Here is a 12321-nt window from a genome sequence, read left to right as displayed (position 1 = left end):
TTAAATGTCAGAGAGATTGTGTTTTGAGTCACAGTGGGCTAAGCCATTACATGGCCACATACAAGGTTAATTGTGGTACAAGTATTTCCACTTATTCTCTTCTCTAATTATACTCTAAATTGCATATATAAGTGTAACTTTTTAGATACCTAAGGAGAGGTATTGTTTCGACTGAAGACCCTTTTTTCCAAGTTGCAAAGAATTATAAATTCATACACCACAACCGTATAATTACTATGACACATAACACCACGGTGGCCCACCATTTATATTCAAAAGAGTGAGACGAATGAGCACAGTCTTACAGAACACCTCATCCTCACTCTCCCCTTCTCTCTCCACCCTTTTCTTTCACCCCCGATGCCCTCTTCTCTCTCTCTTCCCCCTTTTTCTGTCTTCCTATCCAGACGTTGCTGATCTTGAGGATGACCCTTCGTGTTCTTGGACAGCATCATCTCCTTCCAGTAAGGATCAGACTTCTCCAGGACACTGCGAGGACTACGATTTTGGCGAGGAAGAAGGAGGCCCCGGCCTGCCGTACCCATGCCAGTTCTGTGACAAGTCCTTCAGCCGCTTAAGCTTCCTGAAGCGCCACGAACAGAGCCACGGGGATAAACTCCCCTTCAGCTGTACCTTTTGCAGTCGCTTGTTTAAACACAAGCGCAGTCGAGATCGGCACGTGAAGCTACACACCGGTGATAAAAAGTACCACTGCGGAGAGTGTGACTCTGCCTTTTCCCGCAGCGATCACCTCAAAATCCACATGAAAACTCACGCCTCTAATAAACCCCACAAGTGCCCCGTGTGCCGCCGAGGCTTCCTTTCGTCCAGCTCGCTCCACGGCCACATGCAAGTACACGAAAGGGGCAAAGACGGCAGCAGCTCAAGCCTTTCTGAATGGAAGCTGAAAGAAACTCGCAAATGCAGCCGTTGTGAGGAGGGCTTCGATGTCCCTGAGGAGCTCCAGAGGCACATCGCGGAGTGCCACCCCGAGTGCTCTCCATCAGAGGATGGAGGCTTGGGTGCTACCCTGCAGTGCATTTACTGCCATGAGCCCTTCAGTGATGAGGGAACCCTGCTGACCCACATTGACCAGGCCCACAGCCGAGACAGGAAGGGCCACTCCTGTGCCATTTGCTCTGAGCACTTTCTGTCTGTCGAGGACCTCTATGCTCACATGGACATCCACCAGCTACCCGAATCCAGTAACCATAGCAACAGCCCTTCTTTGCTGACCGTGGGCTACACCTCTGTCTCTAGCACCACTCCTGACTCCAACCTTTCTGTCGACAGCTCCACCATGGTGGAGACGGCGCCACCTGTGCCCAAGACGAGGGGGAGGAGAAAGAGGGCGGCTCAAAACACATCAGATATGGGGGGACGTTCCTCCAAACAGCCTAAAGTCTCATACAGTTGCAACTACTGCAACAAGCAAGTGTTCTCCAGTTTGGCTGTGCTTCAAATTCACCTGAGAACCATGCATTTGGACAAGCCAGAGCAGGCTCATACTTGCCAGTTTTGTTTGGAGGTCCTGCCCTCTTTACTAAATCTAAATGAACATCTTAAGCAGATCCACAATGCAGAAGACCATGCTGCCATGTTAATAAGCTTACCTGATTCTCTCCTTCAGTGTAACTTCTGCCCTGAGCTAATTAATGACCTCAACGGCCTACAGGAACACATTCGCTGCTCCCATGGCTTCCCCAGTCCCGTGGCAAAGGAGAGCAACGCCTTCTTCTGCCCACAATGCTTCATGGGGTTCTTGACAGAGACTACTTTGGAAGAGCATGTTCGTCAGACTCACTGTGACGTAGGAAGCCTGCGCTTTGACTCCCCACTGGCTATGACTCCCAAGGATTCTATAGTCGAGGTGTACTCCTGTTCGTACTGCACCAATTCCCCAATATTCAACAGTGTTCTGAAGCTTAACAAGCACGTCAAGGAGAATCACAAGAACATTCCACTGGCATTGAACTACATCAACAATGGAAAGAAATCGATGCGCACTCTCAGCCCCTCTTCTCCAATATCTGTGGAACACAGCATGCTTAAACAAGGAAGTTTAGCCTCACGCTCTACCGGTGAGTTCATATGTAACCAGTGTGGAGCCAAGTATACCAGTCTAGACCTTTTCCAGACCCACCTAAAAACTCATCTGGATGGCATGCAGCCCCTGCTCACCTGCCCACAATGCAACAAAGAGTTCCCCAACCAGGAGTCCCTGTTGAAGCATGTGACGATTCACTTCACCATTACCTCCACTTATTACATCTGTGAGAGCTGTGACAAGCAGTTCACTTCAGTGGATGATCTACAGAAGCACTTACTCGACATGCACACCTTTGTGTTCTTTCGTTGCACGCTGTGTCAAGAGGTGTTTGACTCAAAGGTGTCTACTCAACTCCACCTGGCCGTGAAGCACAGCAATGAGAAAAAGGTGTATCGCTGCACCTCCTGTAATTGGGACTTCAGGCATGAGACTGAACTACAGCTACATGTCAAACACAGCCATCTGGAAAACCAGGGCCGCGCCCACCGCTGCATCTTTTGCGGGGAGTCCTTTGGCACAGAGGTGGAGCTGCAGTGCCACATCACCACCCACAGCAAGAAGTACAACTGCCGCTTCTGCAGTAAGGCCTTCCATGCCATCGTCCTTTTGGAGAAGCATTTGAGGGAGAAACACTGTTTGTTTGAGGGAAAGACACAGAACTGTGGTGCGAATGGTTCTACCGGAAGTGGAGTGGATGGCCAGCCTAAAGAAGATGCTGAGCTACATGGTCTCCTAACCAACAGCCATGGTTCAGGGGTAGCAGCCGGAGCTGTGGTGGAGTCTCAGAACAACCATGAAGTAAGCGAGGAAGAGATAGACACTGCAGACCCCTTGTTTGGGTGCGACATCTGTGGAGCATCTTACACCATGGATTCACTCCTCACAAACCACCAGTTGAGGGACCACAATATACGCCCTGGTGAGAGCGCCATGATGAAAAGGAAAGCTGACATGATCAAAGGCAACCACAAGTGCAATGTTTGCTCCCGCACCTTCTTCTCTGAGCCTGGGCTGAAGGAGCATATGCAGACCCACCTTGGGCCTGTCAAACACTATATGTGCCCCATCTGTGGGGAAAGGTTCCCTTCCTTGCTGACCCTTACTGAGCACAAGGTCACCCATAGCAAGAGTCTGGACACAGGCAGCTGCCGCATTTGTAAGATGCCACTGCAGTGTGAGGAGGACTTCCTGGAGCATTGCCAGATGCACCCTGACCTGAGGAACTCCCTGACAGGTTTCCGCTGCGTGGTGTGCATGCAGACAGTCACCTCTACATTGGAGCTCAAGATCCATGGTACCTTCCACATGCAAAAGACAGGCACGATGTCCGGACCCCCCATGGCTCGCAACAATTTCATCTCTTATAACCAGCAGCAACACCATATCCAAAAACCTTTCAAGTGCGCCTCTTGCCTGAAAGATTTCCGGTCCAAGTCAGACCTGGTGAAGCTGGACATCAATGGACTACCTTATGGACTCTGTGCATCCTGCGTAGCAGCAGCTGGCTCCAAGAGCTCCAGTCCAACAGTGAACGGAGGAAGGCAACAGCAGCAGCACGGTGGAGCCACCACCCCGGCAACGACTACAGCTGCATGGATCCAGGGGGAGAGACTCAGCCCTGGAGACGGGAAAGGCAAAGCCGTCTCTTCGTCATCTTCATCCACTTCTACATCCTCAACATCTACTGCCAAGACACGGTGTTCCAGCTGTAATGTCAAGTTTGAGTCTGAAGCGGAGTTGCAAAACCATGTCCAGACAGTACATCGGGAACCGGCTGTGGACAGCAACGGCGGGCAGATCAAGACCCCCCAGGTGTCCCCCATGCCTAGAGCCAGTCCCTCTCAAACTGAAGAGGTATTGTTATTTAGTGTTGCATTGAATTATATTGAATATTTCATTAAATCATTCTGAGTTTCACAAATTGTTTTGTATTGCTTTTGTTGCTATGATGTTTCTAATAATCCTTTTCCTTTTGGTCTTATTTTCAGAAGAAGACATACCAGTGCATCAAATGTCAGATGGTGTTCTACAGTGAATGGGACATCCAAGTCCATGTGGCCAACCACATGCTGGGTAGGAGATGTTTCATTCATTATGGCCTCTGTTGCACTTCTGGAACAAAGTCACGAAAACAGTCCTTGTGTAATATCTTTGTAGATATGTTTCATAGCATACATTTAGGGAATTATTAATTTGTGTGACCGTCATCAATACAATATGCAAATCATTAAGGAGAATTCCCCGAATTTCACAACAATTATTTGATCATATTGAATAAATTTCAGACAGTCTTTTTATAGTAAAAAAAAAAAGGTGAATCACAATCTAAGGACTGATGTGATATATGTAATAAAATATTTGACCCTGTCTCATTCAGGCTCACAAGTATCTGGATCACATCACCAAATAGGTGGAATTATTTTAATATTTTGACCATCAACTGCATCCCCAGTGTTGTGCATTTACAAACCCATCACCTTCATTCCCCACATGCATGTGAATGGTTTAAAATAGTACGTGTGCATGCTTGTGGAGCAGAATCTCTCCACTTCAAACCACTCTGTATGAAGGTCGTTTGAAGTAGTGGAAATATACAGATTATCGAAATATTAGAATACCAAAACAGATTTTTTTCAAACTGTTTAAAATTCCAACTATTATTCCACATTCTTTGAAAAATCTCCACATTGCTACCGTACATTATTTTGATTGTTTGTTTATCGTGCCTCCTCACTTAAGTAGCCTGTTCAGACGACTGAGATCTGAATACAACATGTGGTACTCTCTGCATTTAATGACGTCAAATCAACTGAAAAAATGGATATTGAATTTGATTATCATTGTGTTTCACAAAATGATCCCAAATTTCCCATTTTCTCTCACAAGATTTTAAACAAAGAGCGCTGGTGTAAGACTAACCTCCACATTTTCAAAACGTCTTCACTTTTGGTTGTCATTTGTATGCAGGCAGAATAATTTGTGGAAAACAGGTTTTCTTGCCTGCAGTAAGTAGGCGTCTGAATTCCAGTCTCACGTTCCTTTATTCATTCATTTATTCAGCTCGTTTGGCGGCTCTTTCATTACACTGCATTATCTGTTGTCGTCAGTGGGAGAGAGACTCATTGATCTGGAACCAAACCGCCTCTCTGTTTGGGACACGCTTCTAGGCGCAGGTGAATTTAAACACGGTGGGCAATTCTATCAGGACCGGTAGGCAATTCTATCAGGGACCCACTGTTTGTGCATAAACAATCAGAAGCATGTGATTTGAGATTTTGATGCTTCGGTGTATTTGCAAAGGAGAGAGACGAGCTGAGAGTGTGTAGGTGTGTATTTTGTATTCATCTTTGCGATCTGCTCACCCACTATTCTACTGGGGGCGCCTAATACAGTACCATGCCAGCATTAGTCCTTTCTCTCGCACAGGCAGGCACGGAGCACTCTGGGAGGGTAGAAAACAAACCCCCCTACTGGTTATTTTATGTCTGTCAGCCGTACAAGCACACAGTTCCTCCATAATAGTGGAATCGAGACAGCTTAAGATAACAGGAGGATAGGTGATTGGGTTATTGTCTGATGTCTTTCTTCTCTGATATGCCGTTGCTTTGTATTCAACGTGATCACGGGTTTCATCAGACTCCTCAAAAGGGGTTCTGTTCCATTCATTTGTATCGGGATCTCTAAAATAGGGAGACAACCAAACTCGTCGTGATGAGAAAATTGCTAAAAAGATGAAGTTGCCAAGGAGTGGCTGCATTTTGTAAAACAAAGAAACTAAAATGGAACCGAATTGAAAAAATAAAATAGCATTGACTGAAGAGGTGTGTTGGAAAAAACTTTTTCATCGAGGTTAGCTGTGTAACAACAGTAACGGCGATCTCTTGGATCTATATAGCTTCTAAAGAATTGGTCCTTTTTTATAAATGCAGAATGGGGTTAAATTCAATCCAGCCTGTAATCACTGCAAAGCCAATTTGGGCCAAAAACACAGAAAAAAATACTCATTAGGAAAAGCTCTAAATACCTTCTCCACTGAAAAGGGGACACTTTCTCCTTTTAATGGCCATCTGCACAGGAGAGGGGAAACAGGGGGCTGGGGTCATCTCCACTCAGCTGTCAGCGTTATTAGCGTAGGTAATGGAGCAGACGCTGGATTCATAGGGGTGTTGTTTTCATCCATGCCCCGCTCCATGGTGTCGGTTCACTCTGATAACTCTATATATAGTGATGTGCCGTGACATAACCATAGTGCTAAGTGTATGGAACAACAAAACCTGAGCCTGTCCCACCCGGACAAGTCCAAATTAGCTGCCTTTGTAATACAATAGTCTCCGAAAAACCAAGTGCGCTCTTCCTCCGCCCTTCACCTCCTCCCGTCGGTCCGAGGTGCTCGTGGCTGCCTCATCTGTACGGCTGCCAGCACATTTTGATGCGTGGACATTACACTCAGACCACAGCGGTGCCGCTTCAGACTTAAAGCACAGCTCTGGTGCCCAGCTACTCAACTTTTACTATGATAAGAGAGGTAAATGAAAGAGAAGGGGGTGGCCATGGGTGCAGAGGGGTGTGTGGCAGAACAGCCCCAGCCAAGCCTGTGAACGTCCCCACGTGTTTTAAGATGGAGGCCGCAGCCTGCTAGTGCCCAGATGGATCAGTACACATTTGCTGTACAGCTGGTCGCTCTGTTTGGGGACCTGGTGTGATACTCCTATGGAGAAAAAAATGATATCGCCACCATCCAAGGAGCAATTTAATAGCAGGCCAGAAGACAGCTGGCCACTCTTTAGTTTAGAGTTTTTTTGGCATGGCTCACTTACAGAATTGAGGGTGTCCGATTTTTCTCTAGAGACACACAGATTTATACAGCTTTCAGCTGCTGCAGTCGCTGTCAAACCTTTTTATTTCCGTTTTTTTCATTGAGATTAAAAAACAAATCTGGCCTGCAGTTCAATCTGCCATCTTGATCTGTCGTAATTGCATTGGACAGGAATGTTTAAAATCAATGTGCATTCACAAAGTCGTCCGTGTTTTTTTAGTGTGTGTGTTTTTTTTAAGAGGACCTTTGAAGGTCTTTCATTGACACAAAACCCTGTTTGGTCTTATCAGCATGCCATCATGCTACCCCATTGCTTCACTTTGACCCCACTGTAAACTATGACATTTGGAGCCTCGTGGGGTTGTGCGGGGGGAGGGACGTTTGGCCCATTTATCGCACTGTTTCAAATGTCCCTCTGTGGATTTTCCGAGCCCTGACACGCGTTGAAGCACGGCCTGCGTCTTAAAAAGGGTTTTAAAGGTGAAACAGTTTTTTGTTGTTGTTGCTTTCAATCCAATCCTCGTCTCACTCCCGTCCACTCCGAGCGGCGACTGCCAAGGGGTCAGCGCTCCGAAGGACAACTGTAAACAAACGAACCGAACCGCATCCCAGAAAAAGTGCTTTCGGGGTCACCTCTACGGATTTATTTGGGTCGGTGACAGCACTAAGCTCCAAGCCAAGTCAGGGAGGAGCCTTCGCTCACAGAGAGGAGCCGGTGGCCTGGACGGCCCAGGCAGAGGGGGGGGGGGGCACTGGAGGGGTGGAAAGGTTCGGGGGCGGAGAGGGAAAGGCACATTTGCTGTACAGCTGGCCGCGCTGTGTGAAGCAGGCACTGTGGGCCGTTACGGAGCTGGAGAGGAGAGCGAGTGAGAGGCCTTTAGCTCTCCTCTAATTCCGCCTCCTCCTTTCTGTTCTCTCATTCTCCTTTCCCACCTCTCTCGGGCCACTATTTCTCCATTTCCCCTGCTTCACTCTCCAGCTCTATTCCCATTGACCGCGCTCCAACCTGGCAAAGCGCTCTGCGTTGGCTGTCGGCTGGGGAACTGACAGGAGGCACACTGTGACAGTATTTGAAGCTGGAAGGCTTGTTTTGTTTTTTTGCTAAAGGCCGCAAATTATCCTTGACACACATCCTCTTGTCTCGGGCCCCTGGAGCAACTTGGCCTGTGTATGTTGATTACATGGTCTCCATCAATGTCTCCGCCTTGGAGACCACACATGTACTACTCCATTACGTGTTTTTTTCCCCTTCTTTTTCTTCTCCTTGTGCATTAACAGAATTTGGTATTTTTTGTTCTTTTGTTTCTTTTTTTTCCTTTCTGTAATCCTCTTTGATTAGAAGTGTCTGTTGGTGTTCGCTCAGTCATGGAGCGCACACTCACTCACACACACACACACATGTAATCTTCTAACAAACATGGCCAAACACTCATTTGACTCCTAAGGGGTTGGATCAGAGTCAGAACTCAATAGACAACACGGCACAGGAACAGAATCAATCTTATGAAATAAATAAGAGAACAGGCTTGGACCAGCCAGCGGAAACAAAGGAAACCATGCGTGCCATATACCGAGTGTGATATCTGCCTTCTTTTATTAATTGGTGATTAATAACGCCTCTCTGTTCGTTAGCGCAGTCACCTCCCGTGCAGCCAAGTGTGTTGCTGCTAATATGCAATTATGTGCACCTTACTGCTCGTTACATTATACCTCTCCCTGACTAATGTGGCGTCCATGAGGAGAATAGAAAACGGAGTGAGCTGCAAGAAAGAAAAAGAAAAAAAAGGAAGGAAAAAAAACATCAATAAGATTCTCACATCCACTGTGTTACTGACATGTCTGGGTGGAAAACAAAGTTTCCTACAAATTCCTCCATGTAACCAGGAGACTGCATTAAAAGTTTTACAGCATTGCAGAGACTGTTTTGCTCTTCCTGGTGTTTTTCTTGTAAAGCAGAGGTAATTGACATCACCATGGGGATGCTCTGTTGCTAGGCCAGACGAGCTCAGGCTGATGTGGTCCTTATCTATTGATTTTCCTGACATTTCCCAACACTTCACAGACTAGACCAACATGTGAGAAAATATCTGATGCGCTCAGTTCATACAGCCTGTTTGTACAAACTCGGAGCGGACACCCTTACTGCATCGCAATTGGTAGGTTGATGTCACCATGGTGATCTGGGTCAAATTCCTCCCCGTGATTGGTTGAACTGCGCTCGTTTGCTGAGCCAGCCATTGCCAAACAGAAATTTGCACGAAATAATACAGATTTGTATGAATCCTACAATTTGATCTTTGAATTTGAAGCGATCGCCTCATGAATGACTCACCGGCGTGCTCCTATGCGAGTTACTTGGCGGCTCGGGCGACCTGAATAAAGGTAGGCTCTTCCTGTGCTTCTGGCTATGTTTTATTGATATACAGGAGGGATGTCTCCTTTAGAGTGCTAATGCCAACCCTTGTTCTGAAGTGAAGCCCATAAATACTGGATGATCAGAATTAACCTCTGCATTACTCTCCCTCCCCAGTGGTCTCTGCGATGTCACCGAGGCCGTAGGTGCACGAGCACCCCTGGTCTGATGGGGTTGCTTAGCAGTCTGACTGGAGGGGGGCTTATGGGAGAAGTGCAAACAGACAGTCCTGCCTTTGTAAAGGTCAGCGCTGCAACCTACACCTCTCAAATCCCAGCCCGGCCCTGATGGGACCGGGGTTCCGGGCGTGCCTCGAGATGCTTGTGGTAAGGGGGAATTACAGCGGGAGTCAAGTGGTGCGCTGCTGCCGAACACCGTCGCTTCAAGAGGCTGTCAGCACCAACAGTCGTGTGACAGATTCGATCTAACTTTGCGTCGTGGCTCTTACTCGGTGTGTTTGTGGAATGACACGCACGCCGGGACAACGGCAGCTATCGTATGCTCCTAAATAGGGACAGAGTCTCTGTGTTGTTTACTGAATTGTTGTTAAGTTGTTTAAAAGAGTACCCCCTTCCCCCCCTTCAGAAAATAAAAGTTTTTGCTCTCTTTATAGTGCAAAATGGTGGTTTTACAAAGTACGTGTAACGAATTACTATCCTCATCGAACTTTGGCTGTGTGAATGGCAGACATGGGAGGAGAGGGGAGGGGGATAGGGTTCTGAAAGGCCCCTATAATCATGTGAGCAGCGCTGTGAGCCTTCATATCATGAGCAGCGCGCTGATCTCATTACCCTCCTGTTCGACAGGCCGAGTGCCAGCCTGGATTGCTGGCTGGCTGTGGCAAGGTCAACGGCGGAGGAAAAACCAGTTACTGTGTTACTCTGGAGCGGAATGGAGAGGGGCGGCCATCTGTCAGCTCAGGCCTGCCATACCCGCAGAGCAAATGGACACGGGTGGCCAGAGGAGAGGCCACAGACACCCATAGAGCTAAACCCAGTGAGCATAACACTGAGGCATCGACACAGATCCAGCCAAAGAGATGGGCCTTGGTACCACTAAAACACATATACACACACACACACACACACACACACACACACACACACACACACACACACACACACACACACACACACACACACACACACACACACACACACACACACACACACACACACACACACACACACACACACACACATAGCGGAGAAGATAAGGCTATCTGCAAGATTTTTGGCAGCAGGTCGTGTGTGTTTATGCATGTTTGTTTTTAGTGTCAGCGCACTATTGGGCCCCTACTGTTTTAAGTCCAGATGGCAAACCATTTGATAAAAAGTTGATAAAAAGTTTAGCTTGGCATGCCAATGCTAAATGTTTTAATCATCCTTTATGAAGACACATTCCTTGTGAGTGTAGGAGCAGAACAATATTCTCAACAGGGAAGTTTAGGGATCTCACTGCTATCTTCTATACTCTCTCTTTCTATCTCTCTCTCTCTCTATACATAAATATATATTTATATACTCACGTTTTCGTGTCTCACCTTGCCGGCCGTTTGTCGGCGTCTGAGTCGCAGCGACCCTCTCTGTGAGGACCTTTACGATGCCCTCTGGCCAAAGTGGAAGAACCCTGTGGAATGTTCCAAAGCTCTCTAATAGGTTTCAGGTGCTGCGGGCCACCGGCCAGCCCACCCCACCCCCCCCCCCCCCACCATCACCCCACTCTGTGTGTCTTGTGTGATAGGACTCCCTGCTCAACAGTCAAAGCACCGCCATTTCTCCTCTAAAAGAGAGCGGGCGTGCAGAGCTGCGAAATGGATACCCATCGTTGTTTACGATAAAACTCACTCTGAGCCCGGTGCGTACCCTCCAACTTAATTTTAAACATTTAAACAGCTTCTCTCACACATGTGGTTGCAGTTCTGGGCGGAAGAGCAATTTGCATCTCTTCCATCCCACAACTCAGCACAGCTAAAGTTCCTCCTCGCTTTCCCTCCTGCACCGAGAGTCCCGACCCCCTGGCTCGAGCGTCAACATGCACCGGAAAACACGGAGATGGTCCTGGGCGATTCCCCCCCCCTCCTGCCCAGCCCCCCACCACATTAATGGAAATTCACACAGGAACTCCTGGATGAAAGCTTTATTAGTTATTAAGGTTTAATGTTGATATCGGTGCATATGTTTACTGGAGTGCGCGGTGCTGCTGATGTGGAATTGTCAGAGTGGTGCAGATTTAGTAAGGAATTAGTGTACACCCAGGATTTAATTAAGGGATCTATTTCCATCTTGTTAGAAAGAGATAATGTGAGTACTGCATGCATCGTAGGTTACCATATTAAATGTTGCTTCCTGTAACGACATTAATTCCACTAAAGTAGTGCTTGTAGATTATAGAAATGAAACAACCGTCTGTATTTGGCTGGAAGGCCATCTCAAGCGCGCGAGCGGCTCTCGCTGCACACGAGGCATGTTTGGATTTGAAATAGTTCGGCGTTGAGGGCAAACGGTCACACTTCCACTCTTCATACGTCTCGTTCCGTTTCCAGTGAACACTGAAGCGACGTGGCCTCTTTGTCTCTCCATTTGTCCCGCCGCCGCCTGGAGACGCAGACCTTAAGCCACTCGCTCTCTGATTAATCTTTAACATTTATAATTACTAATTAAGTTAGTAAGAGACTTTTAATGTAGTCCTCCTTCAATGGGGAGCAGAGAGGACAACAGATCATTAGCTTCAATAATGAACGCGGATGAGACAGATAATGGCCTGTGATAGGTGAATACTGACAGTTATATTAAATGAGGCGAGAGTACGGGAGATGCCGGAGCTCTTTGTGGATTCAAAGGCACGGGGATGCACGGTGGCGAGGCACGCATGTGAAAAGGCCGAAAAGTGCGAGGAGATCTTAGATATGGTTTGTACTCATTAAAAACATATCGGTAATACATGCAAGTCCACATTAGCATGTGTTACAGATCATAATGTATATCTGCAGTGTTAATTGTGTCAACCTCAGTTTCAAGTACAGATTTTATTTATTCATCC

At 47.2% G+C, this 12321-nt stretch overlaps 1 protein-coding gene across 5 annotated transcripts in view; it reads left to right on the top strand.

Moving 5' to 3' along the window:
• The window catches only part of LOC130198030 (zinc finger protein 521), a 97845-nt gene that overhangs the window by 45236 nt on the left and 40288 nt on the right, over positions 1-12321 (top strand). For 4 of the 5 annotated variants that reach the window (XM_056421071.1, XM_056421070.1, XM_056421068.1 and 1 more), the window contains exons 4-5: positions 408-3904; positions 4039-4123. In XM_056421071.1, coding sequence (XP_056277046.1) covers positions 764-3904; positions 4039-4123 — 3226 coding nt within the window. In that variant the 5' untranslated portion in view covers positions 408-763. The remainder of the gene's footprint in view (positions 1-407; positions 3905-4038; positions 4124-12321) is intronic. The other variant, XM_056421069.1, reaches the window with a different exon arrangement.

The sequence above is a fragment of the Pseudoliparis swirei genome, chromosome 8 (assembly GCF_029220125.1).
Source record: "Pseudoliparis swirei isolate HS2019 ecotype Mariana Trench chromosome 8, NWPU_hadal_v1, whole genome shotgun sequence".
Taxonomy (NCBI): Eukaryota; Metazoa; Chordata; class Actinopteri; order Perciformes; family Liparidae; genus Pseudoliparis; species Pseudoliparis swirei.
This window is presented reverse-complemented; position numbering and strand designations above follow the sequence as displayed.